This window comes from Pygocentrus nattereri, chromosome 22 (assembly GCF_015220715.1).
Source record: "Pygocentrus nattereri isolate fPygNat1 chromosome 22, fPygNat1.pri, whole genome shotgun sequence".
NCBI lineage: Eukaryota > Metazoa > Chordata > Actinopteri > Characiformes > Serrasalmidae > Pygocentrus > Pygocentrus nattereri.
The window spans coordinates 23,753,296-23,766,734 of NC_051232.1; the positions used below are offsets into that span (position 1 = coordinate 23,753,296).

Here is a 13,439-nt window from a genome sequence, read left to right on the forward strand (position 1 = left end):
GGGGCCAAGGCCAACTCTTGAAAAACACCCCACACCATAATCCCCCCTCCACCCAACTTTACACTTGGCACAATGTAGTCAGACAAGTACTGTTCTCCTGGCAACCACCAAGCCCAAAGTCATCCATCGGATTGCCAGATGGAGCAGCATGATTCGTCACTCCAGAGAACACATCTCCACTGCTCTTGAGTCCAGTGGCAGCGCTTTACACCACTGCATTCGATGCTTTGCATTGCGCCTTGGTGATGAAAGACTTGAATGGAGCTGCTCAGCCATGGAAACTCATTCCATGAAGCTCTTTACACTATTCTTGAGCTACTCTGAAGGCCACATGAAGTTTGGAGGTCTGTAGCAATTGACTCTGCAGAAAGTTGGTGACCTCTGCACACTATGTTTCTCAGCATCTACTGACCCCGCTCTGCCATTTCACATGGCCTACCACTTCGTAGCTGAGTTGCTGCCATACCCAATGGCTTCCACTTTGTTATAATACCACTGACAGTTGACTGTGGAATATTTAGTAGTGAAGAAATTTCACGACTGGACTTGTTGCACAGGTGGCATCCAATCACGGTACCATGCTGGAATTCACTGAGCTCCTGAGAGCGACCCATTCTTTCTCAAATGTTTGTAGAAGCAGTCTGCAGGCCTAAGTACTTGATTTTATACACCTGTGGCCATGAACACCTGAATTCAATTATTTGGATGGGTGAGTGAATACTTTTGGCAATATAGTGTATTTGTAATATATACTAACAATAATTAATTTAAAGCATTTCAAAGTATATATATATATATATATATATATATATATATATATATATATATATATATATATATATATATAAACTCAGAGCTTTAGAATCATTCATCTATTCCATGTATGTGCTATACAGTCTTGGAAACTAACAAAAGCTTCTGTGAAGGAGGCCAAGACCTTAAGCCCATTGACCTCATTCTGTGCTACAACTCCTCTTAAGTTCAACAGGTCAGCTGTACACATGGTTAGCATTGAAACTCACCTTTTCTTAGAACTGTAAAAGATCACGTACAGTGCTTTAAATCTCTGTCTGAAATGCTTCTGGGGAATAAATCTGACAAGTCTATAGTCTGCAGCAATCTGAGATTGTTCCTCCATTAAATAGAGGTACCTTGGAGATGATCCTTCTCCTTCTCTCTCTCTTTCCCTCTCTCTAACCCACCTTTCTTCCTTTCAGTATAGTTACCATTTCCCTCAGCTTAATAAAACAGCAATTCTGTTTCCCCTATTGATGTTCTTGCTCCCTAAACCTCTAAAAGGCCAACCTAAGAACAGAGAAAGAGAGCGAGAGAGGAAGACAGAGACAGAGAGGAGTAAGCGGGAAAAGGAGAGACTAAGAAGATAAGAAATAAAGAGCGAAATACAAAGAGATGCAGAGAAGTGAGTAGTGGATGGGGTGAAGGGAGGTGGAGAGAATAAAAGACAGAGAGCAGAGCACGAATTAAGCAGGAACAGAAGTATAGTAGAGCAAGAAAACAAAGAGAATTCAAAACTCCCCACAGCCCCAGAACACTGGGGATGCAGTTTATTCAATAAATTACCAAATATTTGTGCTTGATTTCTCACAATGTTGGGAGCAGGGATCATACATATACCTAATATCCAATACATACATATGTGTGTGTTTGTGTGTAAAATCTGTATTTAATAGTAAGATTTGCATTTGTATGGTTTTCACCTTCCAGTGTGTCCCTCACTGTAGGTTAGAGCTTTAATCGGGCCTGAAATGTTGGTCTCAACCGAAATACTCAAGAACTTTCTATCCTAGCCCTATTAACCCAACACAGTGTTTTGAGTCTGAAAGTGGCCTGAGTACATAAAATTCTGTCCAAAACATGCCCATCCTCACCTCAAGTGCAAAACAAAATATTTATTGCAGTTACATTTACTGTGAAGTGTTAATCAAGCAATTCTTATGAACAGCATGCCGCAGTTTTTAAATAAGCTTTCTAAAACAGGCTATTCACACACTGTGTGGTACTGATACAGCAAGGTGTCTTGCTGTACATTTGTCCAAACAAATGAAACATTCACTTTGCTGCACTAATTGGTACTTTCCTAAAGGATAATGCCAAACAGTAAAGAAGACAAAGCAGAGGAAAATATAGGGGAAAATCTGTTCAAAGTGGAAGGAGGGCTATGAGAATCTGACAAGCCTGACAAATACATGATATGTGACGTTCATTGAGCATGAGCAGTCGGGTGCCTTGGGGTTCAGATCCCAATCTGTTGGTTAGCTCTGTTTCCTCTGGTGTTTATACCAAAGTCAGGATATTTGTTCTGAAAATGTATGAAAACAAACACACAGACACACAAACACAGAGGGTGGCACTAGGAAGAGTGCAGTCAAATCTTGCAGAAAGATTGTGTGTATGTGTGAGTGTGAAATGGATACCCATGCGGCTGGATCAGCTCTGGGCTGCAGAGCAGCTTTGGTTTATGACAGAGGATAAAGGAGCGTGCTAAAGCCAGCCTTCATGCCTTTAGGGCCTCACACGCGCCTGTCAGGCAGGCTCTGCTGGAGAGGGATAAGACAACAAAACTCAGGCAGATTCTGCCAGTGCTGAGTGAGAGAGTACTTGTATGTGTTTATATGTGTGGCTGTGATTTAGAGTGATAATTGTGAATTTGTTTCTTATGTGTGGACATCAAAAGAACAGACCATACAGTCACACTGGGACTACTGTTAGTGGTAAATACCATGATACTTAAAAACATGTATGATGTACAATATGCATTATTATATTTAGTTTTAGGAGGTTTGCTGTTGGAAGAGACCGTGGCCAATGCCATTTCTTATTTTTACCCCTACCCCTTGTTTTTGAGTGTCACCTTGGAAACTGGGTTTTAAGGGGTAGTGGTTGAACTCTTCCACTGTGAAATAGGACAACCCTTAAATAAAGAAGAGCATCACTTCATTAACAGGCCACTAGCGGTGCTCTGTAGGTGACCCTGCCAGTCTGCAGAATAGGGTAAAATTTAGTAGCCTCGCTGCTGGGCTTTAGTTACATTTAGGACATCATATGCCTTCAAAGAGGGCTAGGGGACAATTATTTGTTATTGCCCACCTTAAATTCTTCAGGAATATGAAGTTGAAGTCAGCTATTCGCCAGTTTCTTGCCAGTGCATGTTTGTTCTGTGGAGTTATGTTGAAGTTTTCCTTAGTTTTACAGAGAAAATAACATTTAGAGATGATTCTGGTTGGCTTAGAGACACATCAATCAAATGCAAATATTCAATGGCCTGCAAACAAGTGGTTTCACTATGTGAAATTCAGTGAAAACGAGTAAGTAGCTGATTGGCTATTATACTGTAATATATATATTTTTATTTATTAAAAGTTGCTGTTCCTCACAGCATCCTTAATGTACTTTTTTTTTTCTTGTGCGTCATGTTGGTTCTGCCTTCTTAGCAAAGGGTTAGGGTTTTATTACATTTTTACCACACATTCCTACTTAGCTCTAGGAAAGTTTATGAGGGTGACCTACTGTATGTATGGCGATGTCTAGTAAAAGGGCACTGGAAAAACAATTGTCTGATCTCATTTGCTACACATTTAGCCTCTGAAACTGCAGCCTTAATTCAGCTACTTATGTTAAGACACATTGTTTAGTAACTTTGACTTATTGCACACTATATATAGCACACTATAATTTACTGACATTTTCTCTAAAATATCCCTTAAACAAATTATATTTGCCCATACGTTTGGTAACATCACCATACTGAAATACTTCCTGCACTGCAATGCCTATATTTCAAAATGCTTCTACACTAGAGAACATCTTATTAATGATCCAAGCAGAGAAATGTATTCAATATAATAAAAGGCAATCCTTTCAGAATGAAAGAGATGTATGCCTTTCTGTTTGTACAGTATCTCTGTGGGTATTGAGTACAAGCTAGAACAATTTAGTTAGGACTGCTGTCACCCATTCTGTGACAAAATGCTACATTAAATTAAACTACAGTTAACACAGAAAATACGCTGCATTGTTAACTTGAGATTTCCAGCTCTAATCTTTAAAACATTGTATACATTAACCATTTTAAAATAAAATTATGCATTAATAGCCTAGACTGAATACAGGAGTTCATTTGAAACTAATTAAAACTAGAAGTTACAAAAATGTTTTTTGTTTCTTATTTTTAATAACCTTGTCAGCATTTATGAGCAGCGCATCTGTGTGAAAATGTAAGTTCATTTGCATAGTATTTGCATACTGAGCACGCCAACACACACACACACACACACACACACACACACAACACAAAAACACTTTTTATTACAGAAGAATGTGGGGTAATGATTTAAAAGGGACAAAAAGTGTCACAACCTTATTTGGGTGGTTTTTCTACAGAAGAAAAAGATATCTCAAAAGGCTTCATGTTTTTTCTAATATCACAGTCTTATAAAACTTTTTTTTTTCCTTTTAATTCCATAAAAAACATCCAGGAAATATCTCAGTGTCATCTGGCCTCTTTCGGGAACACTAAGAACAAAATCCATAATCTGGTTTAGATCATCCGGAGTAATCTCCAATAAATACAGTTCCAATCAAAGCTTTAATCCCATATCTACACGCCACATCAAACTCCCATTTCATGGGTAAGAGGCAGAGGGCAGAAAAAATCCCAGATTTTCCAAGCGTCTGATCAAGTTTAATGCCGAATGTTCCAGAAGAGAAATACGACCAGATCCGATCAGACTGATCAGGACCTGTCTGCCGACAAAGAGATGGATCTAAACTCTCTTACCAGCTAAGAATAACATTACATTTCTTAGGATGATTTTTAATAGCGTACCACTGGGCTACACAAGACGGACAAACTAATAAAAAAAAAAAACGGACATAGTTATTGGCCTTTATTGTTTTTGACCAAAATGCTTTGGTTTGTTGGATCATGTGAATGCTTTTATCAAAAAAGGATGCTCACAGCATACAGTAAAACATTTAATGACTGGTTAGTGGGCTCATTTGCATATTGCAACCTTTTGTAATATCAATATTCAAAGGCCAGTACTGTGATGACGATTAATATATACAATATATTGTGCAGCTTTAGTACATAATTTCAAAAAAACATAGTTCATCATTCCATTCTTTATAATACAGCTGCAGCCATACTGCAGTCTGCAGTTATTCAAGGTAAAGTGCGAGCATCCGGTTACACTGCAAGCATGGCACATTTCTGCAGTGAAATAGGGTCGCCGTGAGGCTCTGGCTCATCCATTTCTGGTGCTTTCTCATGGACCTAGCAGCAAGCTCTGTGTCATATAATGGTGTTCCACCCCCTCTGGGTTTTAAAGTATCTCACACTCATCAATCTCTCAGAACCTTTCTAACACCCGGTCAGCGCCCCTAATTAGAGAAAACCCCCTAAAAATAGGGCAGTGGAGAGTAAACTGGTTGCTAGGGACAAAACCAAGGTTGATCAAGAATTAAGATACCATCTTAAGCATAGCTGGCCTGGGAAAGTGTCCATGGGAGTTGCTCTGCAGCAACTTAATTAAGTGATTAAATTGATGCCCCAAATGACCCTCTATAGTGAGCAGATCTATTAGGGAAGGACACTCAATTTGTCTTGGGACAAGCCTGTTCAAGATGAGTATGCAAATTCTAATATACTAATATGATGCTGCTAACATGCCAGGGTAAAGAAAGAAAGGTACTATAATATGATGTTTTTAAAAAAATGGGTGTAAATGCATTTTTGGCTGAACGCAGAATCTCAGACAATCTGAGGTCATAAGCTGCTGATAAAAGGACACATCTAAGAGGATCCTATAAAAATTGTAATTCATCTGCACCGTGCAAGTTGTGGGAGTTTTCATTCTCTTGGTCAGCTGGTAGTGTTAAATTACATACAGCTAAAACACAAAGATAAATCCCTCAATTAATCAAGCAACCGGGTACAGATCATTTATAATCTTAATAATCAAAGAGACTGAAAGCTGAGCTGAAAAAATGGCAATCTGACTGTCAACGAGCAGCAGCACAAAGTAACTGTACATTCTCAACAAGTTGCCTCTACAAGTATTGCATCAGCCTGAGTTCACCGCACGGCCCTGCCTCACCCCTCTTCCCTGTGAAATGTAAATAAGCAAAGCTCTTGAGGGCAGCCGGCTCTGCTCTGATGTCGACAGTACAGCTCTCCCAGCGGGAGAGACCCTCCCTCTCTCTCTTCCGGGCAGCCAAGTGAAACCGATCAGGACACTTCATCACATTCTGGGTCACCGGTGCACTCTATACAGTCCAGATTACACCACTTCTCCCACTATGTACACAGTAGGGGAGGAACACTTGGCCCTCAGGGAAGCCGCAGGGGAATTTGGGGCAGTAGAGATACGTTCACCTGCCACCCACTGTGGTGGCTACAATGATATTTTTACATCAAGGGCGTCAGAGCATGTAGTGTGAACTTCCAGGGTGAGAACAGGAGTGCATTCCAATGCAGAGATTGAAAGAATGACAGAAAATATCAGTAGTTTCTTCCAGGACAGGGGGAAAATGGTGAGGGAAGTCTGAGAGTCTTGGTAAGCAACTGAGGACATACAACAAATTTGCTTGAAATGTCAAGATACTGCATTTTCCTCATTCTGCTAAGCAGAACAGGTATACAATTTCAAGCACGTTCAGTCAAACGCAAATTTGTTTAATTTCTGCTATTTTCGAAATTGCTCCTGTCCTGCAAAATAAATAAATAAAATAAACAAAAAATTATACTCTTTCCACCCTTTCAAGTGGTGTCAAGCTTCAAGATCAGCTAGCAGCGACTGCTCAAACTCCAATACAAAACTTCTTGCGGGTGGCGTTGCCATAGCAACCCTCTCCTGAGGCCTGTGTCTGGATAGAGGGAGCAATTCATCAGCAAGTGAATCCCGATAGGGAAAAATACGCAGATACCTGCAGCTTATCCCAATACACATCCCTGAGAGAGCCAAAGCCAAGCATACAGCCTATCAATTACACAGTCAAACCGAGCCAGCAGGGAATCTATCAGTAAATAAGCAAGGTTCCCTGAGGGTGGTCTCTCTCACGCACAACGTGGTGATGAGTTTAACCCTAGAGCGCTGACCCAATGAAATAACACGCAGTTGGATGCTGGGTCATGTTTCTGGCTAGCACACTGCCAGGGTCAAGGGAGCCTGTGGTTACCCCTGAGGAGTAAACAGAATAGCTTAGCCTTAAAGGAAAAGCAAAAATAATCATGCTAACATGCCAATTACACTAACAGTGTTGGAAGGTAGAAGTCCCCAATCAGCAGGAGGACATTAGTGGTTAATTCCCTTTCATTTATTGTTTGCAACATTATTAACTGAACCACTTCTGTAAAAATGCACACAAAATTGGCCAAATCTACCAGTCTACAAGAGTAGCTATGTCATGGGTGTATTTTAAAAGTACATGATCTGTTTCAACAAAAAAAGTGTCCCTTTATGGCCACTGACCACACTGTTTACACTTTATCACAAGTTTAGTGCTTTCCAAGGTGTGCAACAAGTGAAATGTTCCACTCGGCCCTGCTCTGTGCAAAGCAAAATAAAAACCAACCAATGAGAAAAAGGAAGGGTTGCTTTAAGAGGGTAAAGAATAGGTGTTTGAGAAATTGATCTCTTTTTTTGGCAGCAAATCAAAAGCCCCTGTAAGTCATCCAAACCGCAGTCCAAGCTGACAATGCCCCTCTGACGAGGGAGCAGAATTTCATGAGCTGACGTTAGCATGAACATCCAGCATGAACACCAGCAAAAACAGTAAGCCGCCTTAAACCTGAGGCAATGAAAAAAAACAATAGGCTTACCTTCCACGGAGTATTCTTCTGCTCCAAGAAGAGAGGAAACAGAGGGGGGGGGAGAAGGAGAAATTAATTAGTAACCGAAATTATTGAGTCACACAGCTAAAAATACAGTCAGTGATGTCTCAATTCGTCATTTATGAAGAAGTAATTTTCAAAGAAGCTAAAGCTCTAAAGAGAAATTATACAATTATCCGATTTCCCTGACACAGGCTAATTGAAAATGTAAGACCTCTTAGAAAACCAAAGCAAGCACATAAAAAAACAACAACAACATATAAATGCGAATGTGCAATAAAGACAAGTCAGTAGTCTTCTGTGACACTGATCTCTGATTGAAGGTGCTGCATAGTTAACATTTCAGAATATGGCTTTAGGTGGCTTTGACAACAAGCAGGAATTACAAATATTTAAATACAACAGACATCTGGGGAAAGAATTTAGACCTGTACTAATAAACTGCACTGATCTAAAACATATAATCCACTCCTGTCCCCCCAGCAGGACCTGATTAGTATGCAGAAGTGTCTTGGCCATTTAAGCATGATGCATACTTTGGTATTGTCTTGCATTATTAAGCATATATAATAATGTGAACTGCCCAAGTTACTGCAGCATCTAATGTGAATTGTCTAGGTTAGTGCAAACCTGCATTGCAAAGCCCTGAGTTACTGTGATTGGATGGATAGATGAACTGAAAGATGAACAGACAGATTGACAGATAGGTAGACTGAAAACACATGTTCTCATGATCAGCAGATTCTGATTCCTAGAACAGAAGTATACCCTCCATAAATTTTTACGGATAAATTTGGCAAGAAATAACAATAAACATCAAATTCAAATGCCATGTATGTGGAGTGTAATATACCACCATGTTTAAATATAGCACTTTGACATTTAGAGTTATCTGTGCTTCTCTAGACTTTAGACCACAGCTCTAAGCTAAGAATACTAATTATAAACAGGACACACAGGAGACTCCTCTTCCTCTCTCTCTCTCTCTCTCTCTCTCTCTCTCTCTCTCTCTCTCTCTCTCTCTCTCTCTCTCTCATTACATCAGTTCCAGTGGATCTTGCTTGTGGGATAATTTCTTGGAGGGTTCTTTAATGTCAGCTTTCTGAGGGCTTCTGCATTTCTCAGAGTTAATTTCACTTCATCTGAGCCTGAGGCTTTGGGCTACGGAGTATTCAACACTTTTCATGAGCATATGTGATAATGCAATATACACTCACCGGCCACTTTATTAGGTACTTTTATTGCTGTTCAATTGCTTGTTAACACAAATAGCTAATCAGCCAATCACATGGCCGCAACTCAATGCATTAAGGCATGTAGAGGTGGTCATGACAACTTGCTGAAGTGCAGACCGAGCATCAGAACGAGGAAGAAAGGTGATTTAAGTGACTTTGAACGTGGCATGGTTGTTGGTGCCAGACGGGCTGGTCTGAGTATTTCAGAAACTGCTGATCTACTGGGATTTTCACACACAACCATCTACAGGGTTTACAGAGAACGGTCTGAAAAAGAGAAAATATCCAGTGAGCGGTCAGTTGTGTGGACAAAAATGCCTTGTTGATGTGAGAGGTCAGAGGAGAATGGGCAGACTGGTTTGAGATGATAGAAAGGCAACAGGAACTCAAATAACCAACCAGAATCTCTGAGGAACGTTTCCAACACCTTGTTGAAAGTCTGCCACGAAGAATTAAGGCAGTTCTGAAGGCAAAAGGGGGTCCAACCTTTTACTAGCAAATAAAGTTTGTGTGTACCTAATAAAGTGGCCAGTGAGTATAAGTTGGTCCTCATCATGCGTTGACTCACTATAACACACACACATATATGGTCTATCTTAGGACTGGGTGACTTGACAGTATTTATCAGTAATGTGATAAATTATTAACAATAAGCTTTTCTACTGTACTGATATCACCCAACTACATGTCTTATTGTTACAACATGAGAGAGAGCACAATTAGTCCTGTTTATTAGGATCTAGTGTAGGGCAGTATGTAAAACAGAATAAAAGTCATTTTTACTCCATTTTTTGATAGTATGTTAAATGTGACACCACTGTTTATGATGTCTGTTCCAACTCATGTCAGAAAATGAAATATGACAAATTGTGTTTTGTGAAAAATTTCTGAAAATATTATATTTTTACTTTATCACCCACCCCTAGCCCAGTGTACTTGCTTACTCAACCGTGTAATCGAGTTTAATCAAGTTTTGACAGCCCCAGCTAAGATGTTTTAATTTGTGCAATGCTTGTGCATTCTGAGTAAAACTAATAAATATTTGTGCTGAATAATTTTACTCAGACGAACATTGCTGGCACAGCAGCAAATTGCTTCTATGTAATAATTTAGTGAAGAGCAACAAGCACCCAAGTCTAAAAAAAGAAGAAAGTCTCATACTGCCGGCTCCGGAGAAAGGCAAAAATGTTCATAAGTGGAGGCTTCCTGCGGCTGTGGAACTGTTTACGTCTGCTTTTTGTAAAGAAGCTATTAAGATGTAATGCTGGATGAGGGAACAGTGGCGTTAGAATCTTTTGGTTAGTGTTTAAAGGGTAAAATCACTTCCGTATTCCTTCTGAGTTTATCATCACAGAAACTGGATTAGGTTTGATAAACTCATCTCATCTTGATTCTCCTTTCGTTTCTAGGTTACTTATCAACAGCATCTATTTTATAGTCACATTGCAAAGACACAGTTCAAACTCCTGGTCCTAGCGAGCTAATTGATAAACTTCCAGTAGCATTAAAGTGCAGAATGGCTGAAGAGAGAGGTTCCTAATAAAGGTTCATCAAGGCACCCTCTATTTCAATAGATAACACAGTAGTAGAAAAACTCAATCTCAGTAGTTAACTTCACATTTGGAGGATGTCACCAGTGTAATTCAATCAGCTGTTGTTTTTTTGTTTTTTTTTTAAGGTGGAGATGAACGTATGATTGAATAGTTAATAGTCTACTTGTGTAAGGACGTGAATATCTTAATCTGAAAAGCAATTAATCTGGGTTGTTTGGACTGAATGTCACACACTCTTTGGCTAAAGCATAAAACAATTACTTTCACTGACCTAGCATATTCTGCACCATACAGAAAATGGATAAATGACCACGACAGGAACTGTATTCTTGTGAATGAGTTAACCAGACCTGTTGGTGAGAACTATTGCTGAAATAATACTGTGTTGGTTTTGACCATTTTACTCTTGAAATCAAACACTTTATTTAACTAAACAGCTTGATATTCTCCAGGACCCAATCATTTTTGCCATCAGGTGAGTCTTCTTCTAACATTTTTGTTTACAAGTTGCATGTCACTAGGATTATAGTCTCCCTGTGTGGTGAAATTTAGTGTTTTCCTACTCGATCAGAAGCTCACAAACTCAGTGAAGTAAATGCAATGGTTCAGTTGAAAAATCATATTTCTAGTTGACCCTAAACATAGTCAATTAATAAAAACGTTCTGTCCTGAATTTCACAATTTTAGATTTGCACTGGAGTCACAAGGATAACGCAATTAATGAGTAGTGGGAAGTTTGCTGAAAACCATAGGTGCAGGTACCTGGAAGCCTAGATTTCATCTGTACTTTTTATAGATAAGTATAAACAGTCAACATGTCATGGCTGAACGATAACATTTAGAGCAAAATTAAGCAAGTAATATAGAACAACTGGTAAAACAGTTAAATCATTGATTGTACATCCAGAAAAAGAGATCAGAAAATGTGTAAGAACTGACAAGTAAGCTGAAGGTTGGCTGACATGGCTGTCTGGCAGAAGGAATCAATGAAAGTTTGAAGCCGAACTGACATTAAAATGCCACTTACATGCCACACCGCTCAGTATTGACTTACATTAGTATACACAAACCACAAGAAAGGTGGTTTCTGGCAGAGACGGCTTAACTTACAGTTTGAAAGCACTGAATGAAAGAATCGACACTACATGGATCAAGCCAGGTTTTAAAGTAAGATATGGCCTGAAACATACAGCATTTATAATATACTGGTTCCCAGCCCCAGTCATCAAGACCCTGCATCTTGCGCATTTGTGTTTTCTAAGCTTTCCAGGCTTTAATACACGTGACTGAGTTATTTGTGCAATCCTTTAGTCCTCTAAAATATCAGTCGGGTGCAATAAGGCAGAAAATGTGCAGTGAATGGGGTTAGAGCCTGAACTATATCACAGGACTCGATCATTCACATCTACAAGTATTTGTAGACTTGGGTCAGTTTTTGCATTCAGGTTTCTCACTGCCTGCCTTTCTACTTTAATATATTTGGGCCAGCATTTACCCCTGTGTTAAGTTTTACTCCTTACTTTATTCATCTTCCCAGTTTTTAATCTGGCACACTAAAGTCAATCGTGTTGCAGGCTCCGAGGTCCATAAGGCCAGCATTAGGGCTATGCAAAGTTTAACCAGACTTAGTAATAAGACTAATTCTCTATTTTTAGAACATGCTCGCTAGAAATCTGCTATGGCTGTAGCTCAAGCTTAAAAGAAAATGGAAATCATCACAGCTACATTTTCATTTTTCCCCTGCCTACATTAATCATGAGAGCTGTAATTATAAGGAAACATAGAAAAAACACTCTTGAATCTGAGTTCAACAGAAAGAATCAAGATAGTCACCCAGGCAGTTGCTGCTGCACCACTCAGATCTGGAGGAAGACTGTACAAACCTCCTATAAGCGCTGTTCAAAAGCAGCCCTAAGAAATAGTCAGAGCACACAGTACGTAGAAGAACACCGAAGACTTCAGCAATAAAGTAGCTATTGATGCACTCTATCTCGGTTTGTCTCTTTCTGTCTTTCTCTGTCTCTCTTTCTCTTGCTCTCTACTCTATTCCCTATTTGAGATTAAAGGAGAGAAACAGACCCCAATCAAGCGACTACATCACTGCTGCCACTCAGGACAACACAACAAAGGAAGACTAATGCAGGTTCTGAAGCCAATAGAAGCTTGTCAGTGATGTAGACTAACCCCCTCACCCAAGATTGTCCAGCATCATTTCTGTCATTGCTCTCTGCATGAACCTATTTATTTCCAAATAGAACATGATATGAATTCAGACAATTATACAACATTTTACCACATTATATTGAATGTGTGCACTAACACACACGCTTATATGCAGACAGACAGACAGACAGACAGACAGACAGACAGACAGACAGATAGATAGATAGATCAATAGATAGATAGATAGATCAAACCATTTGTTCTTGTAGGGTATAATTCCTAGTTTATGACACTCTGAGAATAAGACACCAGTTGTCTACTGATTTAGCAATTAAAGTGACAATAGGGAAAACCTCTACCCTAAGAGACACACGTGGCATACTTGCAGTCTTAAGAGACCATTCAGCCGAGACTGTTAATATAATTAAACAGAGGAAAGAGAAAATCTAAGCTGTTATGATTTTATGAGCGCTGTTTGAACATTTGAATGAGTCAGTGGTTCTCCAGGGCCCTGCAGAATGGTAAACATTGACTATTCCCTTTCATGAAAAGGCAAGCAGAGCTTTTTCTGCAGAATGGCATGGGAATAGTCATGGAAGTGCTATTCCACAGATTCAGCGTTTTATCCCTCTG

General features: G+C 39.5%; 1 protein-coding gene across 11 annotated transcripts in view; it reads right to left on the bottom strand.

Moving 5' to 3' along the window:
• Window positions 1–13,439, bottom strand: part of nrxn2b (neurexin 2b) — an 863,803-nt gene that overhangs the window by 677,601 nt on the left and 172,763 nt on the right. For all 11 annotated transcript variants that reach the window (XM_037533024.1, XM_017697610.2, XM_037533021.1 and 8 more), the window contains exon 3: window positions 7,844–7,861. In XM_037533024.1, coding sequence (XP_037388921.1) covers window positions 7,844–7,861 — 18 coding nt within the window. The remainder of the gene's footprint in view (window positions 1–7,843; window positions 7,862–13,439) is intronic.